This window comes from Hibiscus syriacus, unplaced genomic scaffold (assembly GCF_006381635.1).
Source record: "Hibiscus syriacus cultivar Baekdansim isolate YM2019G1 unplaced genomic scaffold, ASM638163v2 tig00117056_pilon, whole genome shotgun sequence".
Taxonomy (NCBI): domain Eukaryota; kingdom Viridiplantae; phylum Streptophyta; class Magnoliopsida; order Malvales; family Malvaceae; genus Hibiscus; species Hibiscus syriacus.
The window spans coordinates 4,299,137-4,323,788 of record NW_024063539.1 but is presented as its reverse complement, the minus strand read 5'-3'; the positions used below and the strand labels follow the sequence as shown (position 1 = coordinate 4,323,788).

Genomic DNA, 24,652 nt, shown 5'->3' with positions numbered 1-24,652 from the left:
TTTACTGATAAATTCCTTTGGCTTATTATTAGTTTGAAATGCTTCATTTGGAAGTCGAATCAGGCTTTCCAAATGATGCCTTTCTAGTCTTAACGTATTTGTTTTTCGTTGTGTTTCTGCGTGTATTTTTCTTATTAAATGATATACCGATGTGGCAGTTCCGTGAGGTAAATTCGATCATTTGTCAGACAAAAGAAGAATTTACCCCTCAACAAAATCAGGACTTGAATCATTTCTAATGTACCTATTGTGCACCATCATTGTACCAGACTAAGCATTTTGATTTCAAATACTTGCTTGAAAATTTGTCTGTTTCTAATTGATGGTTCTGTTTGTTTATTGTAGATGTTCAAGGATCAGGCAATCCTATTCCACTTTCACCACAATGGCTTCTTTCAAAGCCAGGGGAGAGTAAGCCTGGAATAGGAACTATGGTATGTTATTATTGTTGTTGTGTTAGCTATCTGTTATTTGACCCATGTTGTTATTATTCATTTATGGATGGGTCTCATGTTGTATGTGCGTGTTCTCCAGTGTTCTATCAACATACAGTTCTCATATAAAGAATTAGTTAAATCTTCTGTTTGATATTCTTACTGTCTTAGATTTTGTCCTCCTTAATTTTCAATCATCCATACAAAAAATCATCCTGCTCCGTATACAGCTTATGGAGATTGCTCCGAAGTCGTGAAGCCGCTGGAAAATGGTGAGGGGATGCATGATACCCCAAAGAAGGATGTTTTTAGGCCATCCTTACTTGATATGGAAACTGGTCGGCGAGAACAATGGCGTGATGAAGAACGAGACACCCATTCATCTGTGCACAAAGATCATTGGATGGATGGTGATAAAGAGCTCGGTGACACCCGCATGATGGATCGATGGGCAGATAACTTGCCTTCGAAACAATTTGGAGAAGCACGCCGTGCACCCACCGAGCAGTGGACCAATTAGGTAACAGGGATTCGAACTATGATCTAAAGCGAGAGAGCAAATGGAACACACGCTGGGGGCCTGATGATAAAAACAATGAAAGGTCACGAGAGAATGGGCTGACTCTGGAAGAGATGGTAATATGCCTCTTGACAAAGGGTTGTCTCATCTTTCCAGTCATGGAAAGGAAGTGAGGGAGGGTGACCACTTTCGGCCATGGAGATCCACCTCTTCTCAAAGTCGAGGAAGGGGAGAGCTTCCTCATCACCCCACACTAACTCCAAGCAAACAGGCTCCCATGTTTTCTTACGGCCAGGGACGTGGTGAAAGTCATCCATCAACATTTTCTTCTGGTCATGCAAGGGGAAGTTCTGGTGGAAACCCAGGGGCTAGTATACCTTCTCATCATCAAAATCTGTGAATCACATCTGAGAAGGGTGATATTGAATGTGGGGAGCCATCCCCTTTAAGATATAGTAGAAAAAAATTGCTACTTATATATGAGGACTGACATGAGAGTTTACGAGAAATTCGTAGAAGAGCCTGTATCGGTGCCTTCACTTACACAGAATGAACCATTGGATCCCCTTGCTCTTTGTGCTCCTAATCCTGATGAAATGGTAATATGCTAGTTTTATTATTTAATTTTTATGTATATGATGGTTAACCTTGATTTAGACTCCACTGTTGATATTAATGCTTCTTTGATAGCTTGTTCTAAGTGGAATTGGCAAAGGGGACATAACAAGTGGTGGTGCTCCACTGATGGCTAAAGATGGGCCTGTCGGCCGGAACTCTACTGAATTTACTCATTCAAGACGAAACAAGATTGGTATTCAAATAATTCCAGATATATTCTATTGTAAGTTTGTTTATATTTCGAAGCAGTCTAACTTTTGCTGAATATATTTATGCAGGAAGTAGAGAAGATTTACCACCTGCTGTTGATGATTCTAAAGAGGAAAGATCTGACATTCCAAACAGCAGTTATTCACAGTTTGAAAAGCTGAAGGGATAACCAGATACTAAATTAAAACCGGAAGGTATAATTACATAAACCATTTAGCTTGTATTTGGTAACAACTCTGGAAACAATCTTGCAGTTATTTCTTTGGATGTGAGGTTTTTTCAATTGAGGTTTTTGAACCATATGAGAAACTATTTCATGGATACTTGTTTTAAACAATTACTGCTACTTTTTAAGAATAAGAAACAAAAGAACTACTGCTACATGGGTTGGAACAAAAAGAGGACTCAGATAGCCAACATGAATTTGTTTGTCTTGGGGTTAAGGGCTAGTTGAGGTTTGATATGTGGAAGGATATAATTAATTATCGTGGATTACATTTGTGTGTCCATTGAATTGGTTGTCTAGTTTTCATGATTGGGATTTTGCTCTCTTTGAATTCCATCTTTTCTGTACTTTTAAATTCACCGCACTGCATTGTATTCTGTAGATTTGTCTTGTTGCTTTCCATTTTGGACTTGCATTTATTTGACTATGAGAATTGATCTCTATTCATTTATATTATTGCAGCTGTGGAGAATAGGGGTCCTTACAGGAGGGATGAAGAGGTTCCCATAAGTAGGGAATCAAGTATACTAATCACAAACTCAGTTAATCCTGGCACCGTGTGGCGAACCTCTTTATTGGGAGAAAAATCACCTATAGTCAAACAGGACTGGAAGGAGATTCCAAATGATGTCAGGACCACGGGAAGATATGATTAACCAACGAGAAAGTAAAATTGGCAAGTGTGGATCCTATCCTTAAGAGGCAACTATCCGGCATTTTGGAGAGGGAACCTGAACCTAGGAAGCTGCCTGCTCTGGAGGACCTTACCCTTCACTAAGATCCTCAAGGTGAAATTCAGGGCCCTTTTTCCGGGATTGATGTCATAGGCTGGTTTGAGGCAGGATATTTTGGAATAGATTTGGAAGTTCGGCTTGCAGGTGCACCGAAGGACTCACTATTTTCCTTACTCGGTGATGTGATGCCCCACTTACGAGCTAAAGCACGGCCGCCACCTGGATTCGGTATGCCAAAACAGGGTGAATTCTCAGATTTGTCAAGCAGGCCAAATTCTAGTAGGCTCGGGAAAGTTCATACTGGTGCAAGCGATATTGACATGATTCGAAATGAGCCAAGGCTTGCAACAGAAGCTGAAAATAGGTTTTTGGAGTTACTCATGTCTGGTGGCATGAGCAATCAATCCCAAGGTTGGTTTTTACACACAGATACACACGTTTGTTTATTTATTTCTAGTATTTAATTTGTACTTGCTGAATTCTGAAGGTAATTCTAGGGTTCTAATTCATAAATTTCAAAATGCCTGCCTAATGTCTTGTATGGCTTTGCTTTGTGTATGCAAGGATATCCTCCAAATAATCCTAGTAGCATTCTGGCATCTGGAACAGAAAATGGGAGTGATCTGTATCTCTTGGGAAAGAGAACGACTCTGGAACGGCAGAGGTCAATACCAAAACCCTACCCTCATTGGCCTGGGAGAGATGCTGCATCTTTGGTTTCAAAGCCAGATATCATCTCTGAATCACCTGTAGCACATGTAACACTCCTCACACCATTGACTGATAGCACTCTTCAGCCACCTCATTCGCAAGGTGCTGATTTGATGTCCATCCTCCAAGGATTACCTGACGGGGTCTGCTCCTGGGGTAAATAATAGTGTAGGTGGTTGGTTGAATTTCCCTGCACAAGGTGCATTGGATCCTCTTCAAGAAAAGATTGAGTTACATCATGCTCAAAATTTTCCTACCCAAGCACCCTTTGGGATTCAGCAACAGAGGCTGCAAACACCGACTCAAACCTTCCTTGAGTAATTTACTTGTTCAACCTACGGATAATCCATCTGGCATCTTAAAACCTGAAAATTTTATCTCCACTATACCTCAAGACTCCCAACTGCTAAATATGTTGCAGCAGCAGTATTTTGCTACAACCCCAGACGCCAGTACAACAAACACAACAGATGTTGCTGCTTGAAAAGATCATGTTGCTTAAGCAGCAACTGAGAGAGAAGGAACAGAAAAAGTTGCTATGACAACAACAATTGCTCTCACAGGTTTTGCAAGGACATCAATCCCAGGAGCTATTTGGTGAACCCTCTTACGGACACCTACAGACTACAATACCAACAGGGAATTCATCCATGGATCCCAGTCGACTTCAGCCATCGTCACTAGATATTCTTCAGACTGGTTCGCAGATCCCAGTCACCCAAGATGAACATGCCTTTAACTTAATGAATCTGCCTCCACAAGTTTTCAGGGATATGAGTTATGCTGTGAGTTCTGGATCTCGGCCTGTTCTTCTATCTCATGAGATGCTCAGTAGTATCCATTGTGAGAAGAACTTGGGGACCAATGCACCAGAATTGGTTAATGGCATCCAACAGTCTTTACCAGTGACAACAATCATTGAAAGCTCTCCTTTATTGGAAGTTAACTTATCCTCTCAGGAGACTTCCCTTGTGCAAGAGCCACGCCTTGCTTCAAACTGCCGTGCTCCGACTGTGGAGCCGCCATGGGACTTCGCTAAGAAGATAGATGAAACTGTACCAGCCGTACCCCTTGCGATTGCTGCTAGTTGTGGAACCTTGGAACATGATGAAACTGCTACTGCTAGAACATGTAAAAACTGACGCACCTAATGAGGATGTTCAAGCTACTGCTGCTACCGATGAACTGCAAGCTCAAAGAGAGAAAAGCAAGGAGAAGCCTTCTGTACTGAGAGAAGCTAAGAGTGTTGAAGCTGATGAAGTAAGAAAAACTTCTGGAAAGAAGTCTAGAAAGCAAAAAGCTGGTAAATCACAAGCTTCTGACCTTGCGAAGGGACTTTCCAAGGCTTCCTCTTCGGTGCAAATGAAACCATTTGAAACTGAAGCGCCAGTTGTTGGTGACACTAACAGCGCTGGACATAACATTGATGTGATGACTCCTGAAAAGACAGAAGAGAACAACTCCGGTATTTCCCCAATGGATTCTCACCATGCTAAAAGCTCTTCAGGTTCTAACATTGTGGTGGTTGATGATGAAACCAAAGAACTAAAGGATGAGTCCCGACTTTCTGGTTCTTTCCCCGTGCAAAACGCAATTGCACAGCTGTCTGTACGTGCTTGGAAACCTGCTCCTGGTTTCAAGCCAAAGTCATTATTGGAAATCCAACAGGAAGAACAGAGGAAGGCTCAAACAGTGGTGGCAGTATCAGAGGTTACTTCTGTGAACTCTTATCAATTTGTCAACTCCGTGGGCTGGGGTTGTATCTAGTTTAGAACCCAAAGTTTCTAGAGACAGTCAAATAGATGCAGATTTAGTTGTCAGCTACTGTTTTAACTGAAAGCTCTTTAAAGTCAATGAGTAAACAGAGCCCATTACATGACCTGCTGGCAGAAGAAGTTTTGGCAAAATCCAGGGAAAGAGATGCAGATGTTCCTGGCACTGTTTGTACATCTGCCAATGTTACCACTACAAATGTGGAACCTATTGATGATGACAATTTTATTGAGGCTAGAGAAACTAAAAAGAGCCGGAAAAAGTCTGCCAAAGGAAAGGGAACAGGAGCAAAAGTTTCGGTTCCTCTTAATACTGTTGACACCGTTCTTGTTAGTGCAAATACTGTTGAGAAAGGCTAAGGATCTCGTGCAGCACAGCTGGAGAAGGAAGTATTGCCTTCCATTCCCTCAGGTCGTCCTTTGGGAGATTTTGTTCCTTGGAAAGAGGATCAAGTTAACCCTTCTCCTGCTCCAGCATTGTCTGCTGATTCTAAGAAACTTCCTAAACCCACATCATTAAGGGACATCCAAAAGGAGCGGAATAGGAATACCTCTGCCCAGCCCATGAATCCGATAACAGCTAATAAATCTCAGCCAAATCTGTCAACTCCAGTGGGTGTTTCATCATGGTCCATAACTGCATCTTCACCATCAAAGACTGCACCTCCACTCCAGATAAATTCTCATGCATCTCAGTCAAAATATAAAGGAGATGATTTGTTCTGGGGTCCGATTAATCCTACAAAGCAAGAAACAAAACAGTATGTTCTCTTCCCTACTCACCCTTCCCCCTTTGCCAAAAATGAAAAAAAAAAGATTACACACAATTGTTTCTACTCTTGTTTAGTCTTTTCCTGCCTTACTATACTGAGTGGGTTGGAAAGTTGGGTTCTTGTCATTTGAGCTGCTGCCTAGCCTGCTCTAAAGAATGTTATCCAGAGCAGCTAAGTACTGCAGCTGGAGGGTATTTTTCTTCTGATAAAAGGAAAATCGGAATTATCACTTCAACTTAAAATTAATTATCGGAACTATTGGAGTTTGTATGGGAATTCTTTTTGCCATTTTTTATGCTATCAACAACTGGAGTTTATATTGGTTCTTACCTCCATGCAAACAGATGAAGCAAAAAAGTTTGTGAGTCGCTGACTTAATATGCAAACGGAAGGAAGCAAAAAAGTTAATCAGTAATTGGGTATATGATTTTTTTTTGGGTAAACAGAGGTGATTTCCCAGTTCTAGCAAATGTGGGCAGCTGGGGAACAAAAAGCATACCTACTAAAGGAACTGCAAGTGGGTCATTAAATCAGCAAAAGTCAGTAGGTGGCAGGCCTATTGAGCGGACTCTGTCCTCCCTTAAAGGGAAAAGGGATATGTTGACCAAGCATTCTGGTAAGTCATTCTATTAAGATGAATGGTCTCAATATGATTTTTTTTACTACCTCATAAGATTTAACATCACAATGCATTCAACTATTATGCAGAGTTGACGGATTTCAGAAATTGGTGTGAGTGAATGTGCTAGGCTTATTGGAACAATAGGCATGCCTATGTGTAGGAAACAATGTTGGTAAAGTACTGATCATATTAACTTTGATTTCTTCTTCTCTTTTCCAGCCTAAGATGATTTCCTTTTAATCATTGTTGGTCCCAGCTCTCTGAGACTGTAATTGTACTTCTGCTATATATGAAGCTGGTAATACTTGATTGATTTTAATCTTGTATCTCATTCTTATTCTTTTGCTAGATACAAGTTTCTTGGAATTTTGTTTGAAGCAATCTAGATCCGAGGCTGAGATACTTCTTGTAGAGAACCTTGGATCATTTGATCCGAATCATGAGTTCATTGAAAAATTCCCCAACTATAAGGAATTGCTTTTCAAAGGCGACATGACGGAAAGTTAACAGAGTTGGGAACCAAAAATGTGAATTCAGGCAACACTAACATTGAGGATTTTGACCAAGATGTCGGAGTCAGCCAAGATGGGTCTTTGAAGGGGGGAGGGAAGAAGAAAGGAAAGAAGGTGAGTCCGGCTGTTCTGGTATTCAATGTGGTCAGCAATCGGATTACGATGGGTGAGATTCAGACAGTAGAAGATTGACAAAACTCGACTGATTTTGAGATGTGGGGTTAGTTGTAAATACATTTGGTTTTACTGTTTGTAAATGTGCAGCTAGGGTTTTTTTATTTATTTTTATTTAATTAACCTTATAGAGCAGGAGCAATTGTTTTTTTTCTATCGGAGGATTATTCATTGATCACTAAAAAGGGTTTTTACATGGTTCAGTAGTATTTGCATTAATTGTTTCATCATCTTTGATACCAGCTGAATTCTCAATTATTTACCTCTTACTTTTAATAAACATTAAATTTTTATCGAATTTTATAGTATTGGATAGATTTAATAATTTTAGTGTATTTTACTTGGTATTCTATGTGTTCGTATGAACACATCTCAATTATTAATTATTCATATATTATTTATATGTACAGTTATAACTATAATTATAACTTGAAAAGAACAAGTCTTGAAATAACTAGTTAACCTCGAAAGGTAAAACAAATCATAATTTCTCTCCTATATGTACAACGAGAAAGAGAAGAAAAATCTAGGTTTATCAATCATTGTTCATGCTCTCTCTTAAGATCAGCAGGGGCCAGGAAAGTTTCATAAGGCAATCCACTAATATTGAAATCAACCTCATCAATCCTCCATGTTTCTTCAATCTTCCTCTTGTGATTAATGGACTTGCCGTATCTGTAAAGCGTTGTCATCGTCTTCCCACTATGGGCTACTTTAATGCCATCGATTTGTCTGTAATCCTTAATCGTCGATTCCACGCTGGCTTCCCAGAATACACGGTCGCTCCCCTTTGATGCCTTCATCGTCACCAGCTTTTCGTCCTCGAATTTCACGAGAAGCGCTGTTCTTTGACTAAAATATCCCCGGATGGTGTGATGGATTATCTCCGTTTGATCTGAACTCTGAGCCTTGAGTACACTTGAGGCAGTTTCAAGCTTGAGGACGAAACAATCTTCGTCGTCCACTCTCCGCTCTCCTATACAAACCGCTTCTTCGAATAAGCTGGCCGTACACCTTGGGTCCAATCCCTAGGAATTCACACACTCCCAAGTTAACCTCAATTGCAAGCAAATACATCGTTTTTACGTATCAAAATGATATATTTTATATTTCTTTAAATTTGATCTATCTTTAAATATAAATCTTAAATATTATTTAAATTTATTTGTATTTATAAATAAATAATTTAAATTTGTTTTCCATTCGATCATATTATTCTTTTAAAAAATATTATCTTTTATATATTACTATAAGTTTTATTTCATGTCATATAAATTATATAATATATAGAAATCACATCATATTTTATAAACTTAGAAAATAGGTCGATTGAATTATAGTGTTGGAATATATTGTACTTATAGCTGTTTGGATTAGACTTTGGAGTTTAAAATTTGAAATATATATATTTGAGTCATTTCATTTTCTTATGGTTTAATCAATGTTCAAATTATATTGAAACGGATTTAGAAACTTGAATTAATCGGATCGAGTTTTTGAGTTCGGGTCAGAATTCACATATGCAACAAAAAGGAATTGTGTGATGGTCCAACGTGATCGTGAACCTAGTTTGATTCCTGGTTTTTGTTTATTAGCATCGTTGTGCCTTTTGACCCTCTAGGCGGCCACGTTCATTTCATCCAAAGACAACAAAAGAAGTGAATGAAGAATTATTGAAGTACCTGGAAAAATCGACGTAAGGGTCTTGGAGGGCCTCGATTAGCATGACCAGGTTGAGAAGAGGATTGATTCCAAGCCACTTTACCATCACTGCCTGCACTAACCTTATAACCCGACACCACAAGTTCAAAATACCACAAATCAGGGTTCTTCTGCCACAATACGAACCCCCCCACCTCATAACCCTTCCTTATTTGCACGCTATCATCGCCTGCTTGCATCTCCGAACCCCTCATCTTCACGTGTCCCACTGCGGACATGCTCGTCGTTGAACTCAACGTCAAATGCCCTCCACACGCCGCCACGTACTGGTGCACTATATATTTTGCAGTCGAAGATTCCTACAAAATTATAACACCCTTATCATTCATGTATGTCTTTGGGTTGTTGAGTGGCTCAAAAAATGGGAATCTTTTTGTACTTACAATGGGAAAATTTTTAAGGGGAGACGTAAGTGCGCAACTGAGTAAATGGACTTGGAAAGGGATGAGAGGAGCGCCGACAATCTTAATCAAAGCCAAGAACTCATTATCCGATTTAGCTTGGAGATGGGCTGTGGGTATATTGCCGAAAGTAGCCGAGTGTGCCTTCATGGAAGCTCGGAGATTCCGCCACCGTAAAGCGGCGCTGGTGCCCATTTGGATGTACATTTCTTCGGGGATAGGCACTTCCAGGACGGTCTCCAGGGCGTGTTGTTTATCGAGATTAGGGCACATCTTCCTTATCATCGTTTTTGCTTGGGAAACGAAACCCCAACTCCCCAAGGCTCCAAAACCAGCACATAAAAAAATGGAGGAAATGAGAGCCCGGGAAAGACAGAGGCTCAAAACCTCTCTAATCCTATTTTTTGATTTGGAAATTTAGGTTTAACAACAATAAGATATGATTAGGAGATCTGGGTTTTTTTGTTTTAGAGAAAGTGAGGTGCCCCTTGCGCGTAGGTATCGTGCAGGCACGATTTCCATGGTATATACGAGAATTTAACTTCAAACAAACCTGCTTTGTTTGCATGCAACTAAATATTTGGCAAACTTGGATAGGTTTATATTTCCTATTAATATAAATTGAAAAGGGTGATTTATATTTCCTCGATGTTTCTTTATTAAGGGTTTATATATTATCAAAATGAGTTATTAATACTTAATTTGAAGTGGGGTTTGACCAAAGAATTAAGTATGCTTTTAAGTTTATTTATGGATTTTCTATGGGATGAAATACACACATGGCGACCGAAACATGTTGAAATGATCCTTGTGGTCATAGAAGTTTCAGAAGTTATAAAATAATCATTAAATTTATTAAATTGTTACAAATGATTCATACATTAGAAATACTAATAAATTTTGATAAGTTTAAGGACTATTTTGCAACAGTTCAATAAGTTTAATAACTATTTTACAATAGTTTGATAAGGTTTAATGATCATTGTGTAATCGTTTGGGAAATTGAATGACATTTTATAATTTTTATAATTTTAATGTATAAAATAATCAATTCAATGTAATTTAGTGATCATTTGTGTACTTTATCCATTTTTAATATGAATCACATTTTTTATTGGAAGGTTCAATTATACAATTTTGGGTAAAATAAGAGTAGGTGATATCAACCTATACTAACATTAATGCCTCGATAGCTTTGATTTTGTGTATATGTTATAATTTTGGGTGACTATGCATTTAGAGGCCTTAAATTGATAGTTAAATAGGTTGGCACGTCTTTGACATATAACTAATATATAGTTATGTTTTCATTAATAAACTTCCACATGAAGTTCATTTATAGATAATAAAACTTAAATTAGAATAAAATTCGGATGAAATGAAAATACTATTTATATAAAATAATATTTCAATTGATAGTTAAAATAGATTGATATTTTGAATCTTATTTTATACGAATAATATTTAGATTTTCTTCGGATTTTATTCTAATTTGAATTTTATTATTTGTAAATTATGTTTAGATGTATTTGGTTTATGGGTCAATCAGATGATGATGTAATATTTAATTTATATTTTGTAACTTAGTATCGTATTTGTACATACAAATTTCATGTCGAACATATAACTTTAAAAATTGGAGATTTTTTTTATATTTTTCTCCAACTTTTAAAGTTATGAGTTATAATTTTTAGACAAAATATTTGATTATCCAAATGTTTTTTTTTTTTTTGAAAAGATGGTACTTTGTATTATAAACGAATGTAAAGTACACCACCTCAAAACCCTCGTTAAAAACCCTCCCTAACCTTAAATGGAGAAAAAAGAGTGAAACAAGAGATGGAAAAGATCGTACACTAGGGAAACACTACATCCAGCAATACAAACCCCAAACCACAACAAAACACACTACATCCAGCAATGCATTCCCCAAACTACAACAAAACACACACAACACCCATATCGACATAGCGGCACCCCACCTTCTCTGCAAATCCAGATCTTCTATAGCATCACAAAATCCCAACTCTGAGCCCACGTGAACCCCACTAGCCAACTCCACAACATTAAAGGTTCCACTTCTCTGGCCAACAGAACCAAGCACAGACACCCCATAACGAACTGTCGGTGTATCACTGATCTGCAGCTCTCTCACATGCACTAATCATCGAAAGCAACACACATTCCACCTCAGACCCCACTAGCGACCTTGTAACAACCTCCAACTAATGAAAAGAGCCACTCTACTGGCAATCAGAACCATGTGCAGCTGCCCAAACCTCTTCGGAACAAGGACCATCACCTACTCCTTAAGCACAAGCTGACCATAATCAAATAAAAATTAGACTTGAAGCTCGAATAGGAGCTTGCAGACACCCGACAAACTTCTTATTTCCACGAGAAGACCGGCACGCGATTACCAACATGTCAGAGCACCATCTCCGACAACCTCCTAATTTCCTTAACCAATGCAAACCCGAGAGCTCAACCACCTTATCTTTGATTCACCGCCTTTCGAAGCAGAGAAAACATCGCCCACTGCCTCACCCACACAAAACAATGCCTCCACAACATATTCAAGCTCCTTCCGAAACTGCAGTGATCTCCCACGCAGAACTACCTCAAACAACCACTCCCCTTCTGTTAGCTACACTCAAACTTTCGCTTCCTCCTAGCAACAGAACACGTTCATACACAGCAGATCACCAACACAAAAGATACAACCCACCCACCTAAGCACAAACCACTGGATAGCCACCACCAACCAAACAGAAGACGGGGAAAAGAAGAATTCCCGGAAAACAGCTAGGAACCGAAAAGACTTGAACCAAGTAATACAGAAAAACAATAAAATCATCCTACTAATAACCTAACACTAAAAACTAATAAAAAGCTGCTCCAGCTCCTCTTAAAACCACGAAAAAACCTCCAGACCAGAGTCTTGACCCTTTCATAACCCCTAACAGATTCTCACTAAACTCAAACAAAATTTGGAGACGTTAAAAACTTTGAGAACACCACTCACAGAACCAATATCATATACGAACCCAACCCTATAGCCAACTCGACTTCTCATCAGAAAAATACACACACAGAAACTCGCCGAATCTACCCATAATCTGCCACAAGCCTACCCAACGAATAGAGATAGAAGAATATCCTCAAACAACACAGCAGCTGCCAATGGAAGACCATAAACAACCTCACTCAAACTGATTATTCGAAATAGCAAAGGACTTGCTCACTATGACATTTACACGAACAGCTTGCAAGCAGTAGAAACTATCAACAAACTGACTCCCGAAACAGAGTAGAAACTTTGAAACAGATATCATAGCCAAACCAAATTCCAAGCACTAACCAGCAATCACTTAGAAACAGGAAGAAATCACTACTGGAAGAGAAAGAATCGATCTCCTCAAGGTAAAATAGAACACCCCAACAATCAATAAGCAAATTAGGGAACGAAGGATTCAACGTCACTGAGTTAGACTTTTGCGATCTTGAGAGAAGCGGTCGCAGGAGAGCATGAAGCAGCGAAAGTGGAAATGGTGGAGGCGTCCACCGCCTCACAGGAAGTCCCAAAAGAAGCTCGGAGGCGGAGAAGGTGTAGACTTTTGGGAGGTTTCAAGAAGACATCCCCAAATGTTTTTGAGACTTGATTTGGGATGATTGAATTTCTACTCTTTTAGACTTGATCACGAGGAGCAATATTAATTTATTTTCTATAATAAGATGAATAAGATTGAAGAGTATATTTTAATAAAGGAGATATACACTTAACAAAGACTTTTATTATTATCACGATATATATTGAAAAGAAAAGTATTCAATATCCTGAAAAAGATTTTGTTATAACAATTGTTTAGCCAGTTCATTCATTATTGTATAATCAAATTTCTCACCCCCCCCCCTTAAAATACCTATAAGTAATTTAATTTCTTAAATATTTGTTATGTGTAATGTTTTTTTATCTAGACTAGACGATCGAACGTATATGTGATATTACTTTATAATCATGGTATTCAAAGTAATTTTTATCGCATTCATAAAATTCATTGAAACATATGGATTCAAATGCATTTCATGTTGTCAATTATTTCTAAAGCAAAACACCTCTCCCTATCATAGGATGTGAAGTCCATACGCATTAGAAGCAAAATTTTCTTGCCCCCTCTTAGGTAGAAATTGTTCAAAGAAAATACATTTCATGACATACTTAGGAAATTTATCTTAAACAATGAAACTTAATAATTAATAAAACTAATGACTTGTGATTAAAGGAATAGTGTTATCAATATCTAACTTCAGGTATTAATACAAATTATAGGTTTAATGTTCTGAGAAAATTATTCAAAGTATTAGATATCGATATCATTTTCAAATTCGAAAATCTAAAAAATTAAATGAAATATTCCTAATATCGATGCTATAAACAAGATATTAATACCCTACAAACTCATAATTAACCTATTGATTTCCAAATCCGCGTTAACTAATTTGAACAGAACATTTACTTCAAAATCTATATGAGAGCTAGTTCGGATTCTCGGAAACACTTTTCTTAATGAATTTGGACCCTCAAGTTATTTTAGAGCCTTTTATGCAACTTTTAGATTAGTTTCTAACTCGTTTTGCACTCAAATTTTCTAAATAACATCAAATTTATCCAAAATGCTTCCTTATCATATTGAGTAAGTTTCAAATACCTCAAAAGGTTTATATGACTATTCCTTACCATCATAAAACCTTTCATATAAATATAATCCCACAATAAAAATTCATGTCATCAAGAATTAGTTTAATCGTGTGCTAAAACTTTAGGTAAAATACGATTCCATCATCATTTTGAGGGATCTAAAATGCATGACTAACATGTTAAGCATGTTAATCCACATACAGCCTATCATACATGAATTACATCATGTCAAGAAGTATGCTTTTACAAACATCTTTAAAGTGAAACACTAACAGATGTCACCATATAAGAATCTTAATATCATTATGTATGACATTTATCATATGATCAATACATATACATCTCAAAAGCATATCGAACCATAACATATGATATTTTTTTACATAAAATTATTTAGGAACTCTAGACCCATGTACCTGTGATATGGGTCTAAGAGGGTGAACTAAACATTTGACGTTAGGATTTTTTGTTTAGATTGAAACATATGAAAACTTACAATGCTTATTCGAATGAAATCCATGAATTTTATGTTGGACAAAATGTTAATCCGAGATAAAAAATAATAATAAATAAATATTATTACATAAGCGAATGAAGCAAAATAAATAAAGAATTAAAATAGATGAACGTGATTTGTTTACTCGTATGTAGACACCGAATCGGATGAGTAGAGTAAGATAAATCGAAGAAGGATTTTTGTTGAGGCATGTATGAACAATTTGCTTAAGATAGATTCGTCCTCTCCTAAGTACTTTGAGCAACGTTGGACGTCGGTCTCACAAGATTGTGAATTGTGTCTTGTAACTTATGTTGTGTTGTGTCTTAGAATTGTGCCTCAAGTAAATATATAGGGAGAGAAAATAGATTGAACGGTTAAGACCTTTCGATGAAAAGATTTATCCTTTTGATGAAAGGGTTTTAACATTTTTCGTTAAAGGATTTAATCTTTTCATGAAGAGAATTGTTAAATAGGTATGATTGAATGGATGCAACTTTCAAACAAAAATTAAGTTTATTCACCAAGTGACGTGACTTATTATTAATTATTTATAAATAACATCGATTCATTCAATAATTTTCAACAATCCCCCACATGAATGAACTTGATGGTTCAAACACTGTCTCGGTATAGTGATAGATTCAACAATAATTATCGATTCATTCGATAATTACGTAGGATAGGTAGGCATCCCCTTTGAACATTCCCTTGTGAAAATATGGTTGCCTTGCTGGCTGTTCAATAGACGTGATGTCCTTGAACTATCCTGTCGTTAGTGTAAGCAACGACATACTTCACACAAATATTTCACTGACAAGAATTTGATTCTCATAGTTATATCCATATAGTCGTGGACATTTCCTGATTCTGCAAGAGTTTAAAGAATTATGCCCCAATAGTCTCTTTAAAGTGGCTCCACTTCACTCTCACATAGGTGACTTATGTTGTTCGGCTCACCAAAACACATAGTGGTCATTAAAAGCATTGCTTAACCTTTTTCCACATTTTAGTCATTGTTTTCATCATGGGAATGAACTTGTGATAAGAAACCCCACAGTGACCTCACAAGGTCTATGCAAGGAGGTTGTCCCGTTGAACCTAGATCTTGGGATCTTTAGTCTACTAGTTTGGGTTTTTCTTCACATAGCGCCTTAAATATTCATGGGCTTAAGTCACATTCCTTTCGATGTTTATCAACTTGATCTCGATTCAAACCTTTGGTTAGCGGATCTACAGTGTTATCTTTTGGTCTTACAAAACCAATAGAGATAACTTCAATTGAGATCAGTTGTCTAATAATATTTTATCGACGACATCTGTGTCTCAACTTTCCATTATAAATTATACAAGACACCCCACACTTTTATATAGTTGTCGGAAGATTTTCTACATTTTCATAATTCATATGGTGTCTTTTTCATTTTTTTGTAGGATACCTTATTTAAAAAGTAATTTATTGATAAAATAGCTTCTCCCACATGTTTTTTGATAACTCAGAACATGACCAAATATCATTCATAATTCTTTAACGGTCTTATGGATACTATACACTTTATATGGTGTATATGACAATCCATTAAGATGCACTACAACAAATTTACTTATTTGTGGCATCTAAAATATTGGCACTAAAACTTATATTTATATCATTGTTTGTATTTTGTGACGTAAAAATTGACGTCACAGAGAACGTCATCCTAGGTGTGTCACTAAATATCAAATGTGACGATTTATATATTTTTGTCACGTATTGCTAAATATATAGTGAAATTAATGAATAACGTCATATTATAATTTATGTTCAATGACAATTAATTATGTCATTAAAATATATAAAATATTGTCATTATTTACTTATATCGTCACCAATAATATATTAATTTTATTCTATAAATAACGAAAATAAAATCGTCACAATTTTTTTATTAAAAATTTTAAAAAATTATACAAATTAAAATTAAATATTTTTTATAAATTACATTTAAGGACAAAGATTTTTATAAATTACAACAAAGGACAAATCTTTTTATAATTTAAAATAGAGAACAAATCTTTTTATAAATTACAATAATGACATATACTTTTTATAAATTACAATAACAACTCATATTTTTACATATTACAATAACAACCTATATTTTTACAATCACTACATTTTGATCCCTTATGTGTAGAATACCAAAAACCAGCCTGCATATCTCAACCTCGATCGTCACCACTTCATCTCAGTCGTCATTCTAAAATCTTGTACATACAAAAAATTAACTAGAAGCAAAACATATTAATGAATGATCTTTATTAAATTTAATTAAAGTAATGAATTAAAAAGAAAGAATATTATATATTTTAGCAGTGCATATATGACCATAAAATAATAATAAAAAATTGATTAAAATAATATAACATACCTCGAACTCCAATTCCAAGCTCCATCATCAATCATTGAAAGTCTCACTGCTTTTATTTACAATGTGTCTGACAAAATTATCAAAATATTATGGTTATAACTCCAATCAATAAACTTTTCTTAACTCAATAAAAACATTGAAAAACAAAAGAAATCAAATTTATAAAAAGTTAAAAGAAATACATTTATATGTAACAATATCTGATATACAACAAGACACAAAGACAACAATAATCCTTCAGATATCACTATACTGACCACTTTTCCCCCGGATAGAATTAGTTCCATGGGGGAGATGATGGTCGTTTAGAACGAAAAAGAACAAAAGAAAAAAAACAATTAAGAGAAAAACATGTGCCATTGTGAAATCAAAAAGTCAAGTTTTTTTATTTATGAATTCTGCTAAAATCTTGTCGAAAGTGAACTCAAATCTAGTGCAAGACACAGATTTATCAATGGGAGCCCAAATCAGCCCAAAAGCAACAATATTATCATTCCAGCTTCCAGTCCACGTGGAGCCTTGCAAAACAAAACCGGTTATGGGAGTAACAAGCGGAAAACAGGGGAGAGGAATACACTGTTTGATCGTGGGAGGGATACTTGGGCAATTAAAAAATTGTAAAGAGTCAATTTTTGAATGGGTATCAACCACTGGAGTTTAAAGGAGGGAATACACGCAGAAAATGAAAAAAAGAGATCAGTTTACACAGCCAGAAAAAGAGATTACACGGAGGAAAATATCAACAATTAACCGGGAGAATATAAGCAAAAAAAAGCTCCACTATTGATTTTTACAGAGAATAGGAAAACGGAAAAAAAAACATTGTACTATATTTTCCTCCTATTTAAAAATCAAAGGAAATAGAAGAGTTCGCTCGTTTCAACGAAGCAAAGCAATACAAGGCGAAATTCAGTTCATACAAGGTTTTTCTTCTCTATTATTACATTAGTATCTTTCATCATCTGTTTTTATAATTTTCAAACTAAATACAAATAATAAAGTATAAAAACATAAATAGGTACCTTCGGTTTGTCGTTGAAGTAAATGAATCATAGACTTTAGGGTTCCTTTACCGAGGTGTTAACGTTGCCGGAGTTGGGTAGAATGACAGTGGGTTATTTGAGTCCTCGCATGACATTTTTTCGATCTTGGGTTATCATCTATCGAGGTTCAAAAATATAGAAATAAATAAGGTTTAAATTTACCTTAGTGTTTCGAGTACCATACCAATGTCGAAGAGTCGGGTAGCGCTGAGTGGTGGTCGTGAGGTTAGAGAAGAAGAATGAAGGAAAGAAAATGGGAGGGGGTTGAGAAAGTGAAGAATGGCAGGGATGCTGGTAAGATAATATCTAGGGCTTTAATTTTAGTCTAAAGTTATAAGTGAAGCATGAAACGACAGTGTTTAGCCTTAGGGAAATTCGTGCCTTGCCAAGGGGGGCTAATCATGTGTGAAATCCTCTAATATTCACAGTATTGCATTTTGGTCTTTAGATCTTTTGGGTTTCTGTTTATATCTTCTAAGTTTACGTGTTTTCTTTTTAGTCCTGGGCTAGGCTATTTTCGATTTCATGTTGTCTTTTACATTTATGCTGTATTTTTGTGGATTCTTGTTTTAGTCCTGGAGCAAGTTATCTTGGTTTTGTATGAATTTTCACATTTAACCTGTAATTTTATTTCTTGTGTATTTTAGTCCCTTAAGCATATCTATGTTCCTGCTTTGCGATTTCGTTTTCCATTGTTGAATTTTTTTATGTTCATTTTCCATTGCTGAATTTTTTAACAAGTATATAACTCAAGATTTACTGTAAGATTTTTGTTAAAATTGTTATGTTAAAATTTGTTCACTTTAATATGAATTTGTGTTATTTTAATAAAAAGAGAAAAATTTCAATATGCTTATTAATATTAGCATATATGTGAGTAAATAAAAAAAATTTAATAATTGGATACGAGTAAAAAAAAGAGAGATTTATTTTATGAATGAGATTAAAATGAATGATATATTTTTTTATATAAAAACATTACATTAAGGTAACAAGTCAAGCTCAACACATACATGATCAATGTCAGGACCTATAGATGACGAGACCAAAGTCGTTAATTTTTATTTTTTAAAATAAATAAAAATAAATAATATTATAATATTTTTAATTAGTCACAATAAGATATAAAAAAATATTGGCGCAAAACATTAAGTTACATAAATTTATGATGTCATTTAAAATCATCATATAAAAAAATAGGGATAACAATAAGTAACAAATAATTAATTTCATCATGCTAAATTTTTTTGTGACAATAATAAAACGTCACTTTTAGTGTCTTCTAAATTATGACGAATCAAATTGTCACGAATAAAACTAATTTGTGACAAATGTGCAACATCACTAATTCAAATCGAATTATCATTATAATAAATCGTCACTAATATTTTTTTTCATTGGAGACAATTTTACAACGTCATCATTTTATATAAATGTCATTAAGAGGTTTCTCACCAAAATTTTTGGAGGGAAGATTTTGACGCCAAACATATAGTGACAAAAAATCAATGACTATTTTTAAAATTGTCATAAAAGATACATCATTAATCACTAAATACGACGAAAAGGAAAAAGCTTCACATTATAGTATATATTGTGACATTATACGCAACGTCAATTAAAAAATTTGTCATTGATAAATTTGTTGTAGTGATGTAATTCCAACATAGAAACTTAGAAATCTTCTAAGCTTTAATAATATTACATGTGACAATAACGTCTAAAATGTAAGGCGCGTAAAGTATAAAGACAAAAATAAAAAGAGTCGAAATAACTTGATCTGAGGACCAAAATAAACTAGAGGGGAAAATGACATGATCCCTACAACAATAAACTCATTTTCATTTCATGACCGAAACAAAAAGATTATAATAGTGAGGAACCTAGGGTGCTATTATCCCCTAAAAACTTGAAAACATGGGTAAGGGTTAGGGGAAACGATGTCGTTTTGAGTTATATACATAAACCCATGCTACACGGTCAATACAAGACCCTCTCACATTTTCATTTCCCTTTAAACCAAACACAGAGAGAGATATCACTTTTTCTCAAACCTCTTTTCTCTCACATGGGAGATCATCGACCATCACTGTCGTTGGTCGCCGTTCACGGTAGCCAAAAACAAATCGAACACCTCAAAATACTATTCCTTCCCTAAACCCTAAAATAAAGGCCTTTTCCCCAAAAACCTCACGAAAAACCCTAAATCTAGGATTATACCTTTCGACCACTTGGATCCCAATGATGTTTGAGCTTCTTGGCGAACTAGGGTCTCTCCAACGACCAACAAAACGAGGTAAGCCTCCTATTACACTATTTTATTTTCTCTGTTTCTTTCCTTTTCTTTTTCTTTATGTTGTGTTTTTTTCTTTCAATCCTCTCTGTTTTTTCATTTTTATAAACCACCGAACATTTTTTTCTTTGTTTTCTTGTCCGAATAACCCACCTTTTTTTGTTTTTTTTCTCCCCTCTTTTTTATATTCGAATGCTCTCCGTTTTTATCATTTTTTTTTTCATTTTCTTCTTTTTTTATCGAAAAACTTTCCCCTTTAATGTGGTTGCATGTTGAATTTATTGTTGTCTTCGGGTAGAAGATCATGAATATGCCGGTAGGGGCATGGTTCTTCTGATTTGGGTAGGTAAAATACTGAAAAATGGGGATTTTATCCATTTTTTAAAGGGTTTTTCTCTTTTGATTTGATTGACTTATGACTGGTGGGGTTGTTGAACTGCAGTGGTCGGATGACTAGATCGATGTGACCAGAGCAAAATGATGGAAGCGGCACCGATGAGAATGGCTCTTGGTGTGAGCGGCGATGATAACTAACTACTTTAGGGTTTCTATAAACCTTAATTGGGTTTAGGGTTTGGTCTAATTGGGCCCTCTTGTAATTGGGTTTCGGGTGTGGGCTTGTTGTGTTGGGTCGGTTGTAATAGTGTATAATTTGGGTCTGTTCCATTTTGTTGAACTATGTTTTGATATAACAATTTAAGGCAAAATGTTTTTGGACTTGAATTGAATTTGCAAAATGTTTTTGGATTTGAATTGAATTTATTCAAAGTTTTAAAAGGTTTCAAAAATAATTCAAAGTCCATTAAAATCGGATTTGAGCAAAAATGCTAAAGGGTGTCAAAGTGCATCCATGCATCCCTGCAGTGCATCCATGCATCTGCACTAATGCATCGATGCATCAGGCAATGCATCAATGCATCCAAACATCGAATACAATTAGTGCATCGATGCATCTTGCCATGCATCCATGCATCAAGGCTACAACGGCTAGTAACGACTAGTTTATTTGAATTTAATGAAGGGGTATCGATGCACCTTGATCATGCATCGATACATCATGTTATGGGCAGCCTTTTTGAGTAGAAAAAATCATCCCCAAACAACTCCAAAACATCCCCAACAGCTATATACAACATCAAACACATTCCAAGCTATAAATACAAGCTGATGACACTTGAAGAAGTAAGAGAACAACTATCCAAGCAATCAAACACAAGAGAAGAGTTTTTCATTCTTATTTCATATTTCTCTTGTAAATACTTTGTTCTTGTGTGCTCAATCTTGTAAACACCTACCTTAGAGAGGTTTTCTTGTTTACATCTTTTATCCTTTTGTAAAGGGGAAAGGTTCTAGCTTATCCCGTGTAAAAGCTAGGGAAAGGTTCTAGTTTAGCCCGGAAAAACTAGGGAGTTGTAAGGTTATCTCTTTGTCCTAAAAAAAGAACAAATTAGTGAATTTGTTGGAAAATCCTTGGTGAGGAGCTAAGGTAGTGGATGTAGACTTTGATTGAGAAAGTCGAACCACTCTAAATTGCTGTGCAATTTTCTATCTTTCAATCTCCTTACTCCCTAAACACAAAACCGTTCCGACCCCTCTTTGCAAACCTTTCTGGTTGTCTATTCGAGCGTCCGAAAATCCAAATAATTGGCATCAGAGCCTAACTCGTTAAGAAGGTTTAACCACCTTGAGACGGTTCTAGAAGACGCTCTACCAATTCCTGACACAACCGAGAAGATGGCTTCCACCTCTGGCTCGTTCCACATGGAAGACTCCCTACCAACCGACAAGCCTCCATACTTCAATGGAGTCAACTATTGTCATTGGAAGAAATTAATGAAAGTATTCATCCAATCCAATGATCTTGATGCATGGGAGATAATCAAGAACGGCTGCTCTTCTCCAAAGAAGAAGAAGAAGAAGCAGAGTGACAAAGAACGGAAGAAAGCTCAACTTAATGCCAAGGCCATGCACATGGTGTTGTGTGCATTTGGTCCTAAAATCTATGAAGGAGTTTCTTCATGTTCAAGTGCCAAGGAGCTTTGGAATAAGCTCGAGAAAATCCATGGAAACAAGAAAGAAGAACCAACAAATGTGGTGTCTCTATTGGCTAATGAAGAGCCCGAGGTATTTTCTAACTCAAATGAATTTAATTCTTATACATTTGATGAGTTACAAGATGCTTTTAATAGGTTATATTCGGAGTTTGAGACCATGAACTCTAAATATAAGAAAATGATTTCAAAATTTAAAATCGAGAATGATTTTCTTTTGAAAACAAAAAAAGAATTTGAAAGCCAAAATGAAATTTTGAAAAAGGATTTAGAGCTTTCAAAAATAAAAATTGAAAGTTTTGAAAAAGAAAATTTTGATTTAAAAGTTAAGCTTGAATGCTTAACAAAAGAAAAAGAAATCATTTTAAATAATTCATTTAGTTCAATAATGACAATATGTTCACATTGTCATTATCATGGTCATAAGGAACATACTTGTCCTTTGAAGAAAGGAAAGCGTTTTAAAATTAAACAAGTATGGATTCCTAAGGGAACAAGGGGCATTGAAACTAACGTTCAAGGATCCAAAGCAATTTGGATACCAAAATCCAAATAAATGTCTCTTGTAGGTGTGTGGGAGAAATGGTGATGAAAGTGATGATATTCAAGATGCTCTAGCCACACATAAAAAGGAATGGGTAACCTCTAAGCTTAATACTTTTAATTTTGGTTATTTGGTTGCTCATTTGATTTTAAGCATGCATGAGTTTTGGTTTTAAATGATTATGCATCATTGTTTTAATCTCATATATGTTGAAAAGATGATTATGATGAACATTTTAAAGTTATATTAATTTTTGAGAATTTTTAGTTCATCATAATGAATTTTGGTCAAAATTGGTTTTAAATGCAAATGATATCTCTCTAACAATTGATATCAAATTTCAAAATACTTTGATTTTATAAATTTTAATTTTTGGCCTAAATTTGAATGTTTATGCATGTGGTATAAATGAAAATGATATCTCTCTAGCAATTGATATCAAATTTTTCAAAATGCATAACATTTTTGGAAAACTTTATGCAAATGCACTTAATTTTAACAATTGGTATTAATATCAAATTTCAACAATTGGTATTGCATAAAGTATTTTAGACTTGGATATATTGAATTTCATGTGCCTCTAACATGTTTGTTATTCTTTGTAGAAATTCAATATTTTGTTTAAGTGTCATAAACTTAAAAGCTAAATTTTGTTTGGAATGCATTTATTGAGGGGGAGCTTTGATTTTTCAAATGATTTTTAAATGTCAAATTTACTACTTACTCTCCAAAGTTATTTTGAACTTCAAAGATTGAATTATTTTTTATATAACAAAAAGGGGGAGAAGTTTGGTTTGAAAATTTCAATTTCTTAATGAAAAAGGGGGAGGTTTGAAAAATTCATTTTCTTAATGAAAAAGGGGGAGCATAACATTTTCATATATTTTCCAACAATTGGTAACAATTGATATCTTTTTCATTAAACAATTTATTAAGGGGGAGTTTTGCCAAAAACAATTTTTCAAATGTTTTGTTATATCAAAAAGGGGAGATTGTTGAACTATGTTTTGATATAACAATTTAAGGCAAAATGTTTTTGGACTTGAATTGAATTTGCAAAATGTTTTTGGATTTGACTTGAATTTATTCAAAGTTTTAAAAGGTTTCAAAAATAATTCAAAGTCCATTAAAATCGGATTTGAGCAAAAATGCTAAAGGGTGTCAAAGTGCATCCATGCATCCCTGCAGTGCATCCATGCATCCCTGCAGTGCATCCATGCATCTGCACTAATGCATCGATGCATCAGGCAATGCATCCATGCATCCAAACATCGAATGCAATTAGTGCATCGATGCATCCTTGCCATGCATCGATGCATCCTTCCATGCATCCATGCATCAAGGCTGCAACGGCTAGTTTATTTGAATTTAATGAAGGGGTATCAATGCACCTTGATCATGCATCGATGCATCATGTTATGAGCAGCCTTTTTTAGTAGAAAAATCATCCCCAAACAACTCCAAAACATCCCCAACAGCTATATACAACATCAAACACATTCCAAGCTATAAATACAAGCTGAGGACACTTGAAGAAGTAAGAGAACAACTATCCAAGCAATCAAACACAAGAGAAGAGTTTTTCATTCTTATTTCATCTTTCTCTTGTAAATACTTTGTTCTTGTGAGCTCAATCTTGTAAACACCTACCTTAGAGAGGTTTTCTTATTTACATCTTTTATCCTT

At 35.4% G+C, this 24,652-nt stretch overlaps 4 protein-coding genes across 4 annotated transcripts in view; 3 read left to right on the top strand and 1 right to left on the bottom strand.

Annotated features, from left to right (window-relative positions):
• The first annotated feature begins 346 nt into the window (after window positions 1-346).
• On the top strand, window positions 347-2,553 carry LOC120198528 (protein ESSENTIAL FOR POTEXVIRUS ACCUMULATION 1-like). Its single transcript, XM_039199839.1, has 5 exons — window positions 347-434; window positions 665-1,553; window positions 1,645-1,765; window positions 1,851-1,976; window positions 2,471-2,553. The coding sequence occupies exons 2-4, from the start codon at window positions 1,434-1,436 to the stop codon at window positions 1,949-1,951; spliced, it is 342 nt and encodes a 113-aa protein (XP_039055770.1). The 5' UTR covers window positions 347-434; window positions 665-1,433; the 3' UTR covers window positions 1,952-1,976; window positions 2,471-2,553.
• The window catches only part of LOC120198525 (protein ESSENTIAL FOR POTEXVIRUS ACCUMULATION 1-like), a 33,795-nt gene continuing 11,617 nt past the window's right edge, over window positions 2,475-24,652 (top strand). Inside the window, exon 1 of the mRNA XM_039199836.1 lies at window positions 2,475-2,585. The gene's annotated coding sequence lies outside the window, so the exon portion shown is untranslated. The remainder of the gene's footprint in view (window positions 2,586-24,652) is intronic.
• LOC120198527 (protein ESSENTIAL FOR POTEXVIRUS ACCUMULATION 1-like) lies at window positions 5,586-7,388 on the top strand. The gene is made up of 4 exons (XM_039199838.1): window positions 5,586-5,986; window positions 6,445-6,614; window positions 6,707-6,792; window positions 6,970-7,388. Exons 1-3 carry the CDS (start codon window positions 5,790-5,792, stop codon window positions 6,736-6,738), a joined length of 399 nt encoding a protein of 132 aa, XP_039055769.1. The 5' UTR covers window positions 5,586-5,789; the 3' UTR covers window positions 6,739-6,792; window positions 6,970-7,388.
• On the bottom strand, window positions 7,796-9,725 carry LOC120198526. The gene is made up of 3 exons (XM_039199837.1): window positions 9,412-9,725; window positions 8,989-9,327; window positions 7,796-8,334 (listed from the first exon to the last, which is right to left on the bottom strand). The coding sequence occupies exons 1-3, from the start codon at window positions 9,712-9,714 to the stop codon at window positions 7,846-7,848; spliced, it is 1,131 nt and encodes a 376-aa protein (XP_039055768.1). The 5' UTR covers window positions 9,715-9,725; the 3' UTR covers window positions 7,796-7,845.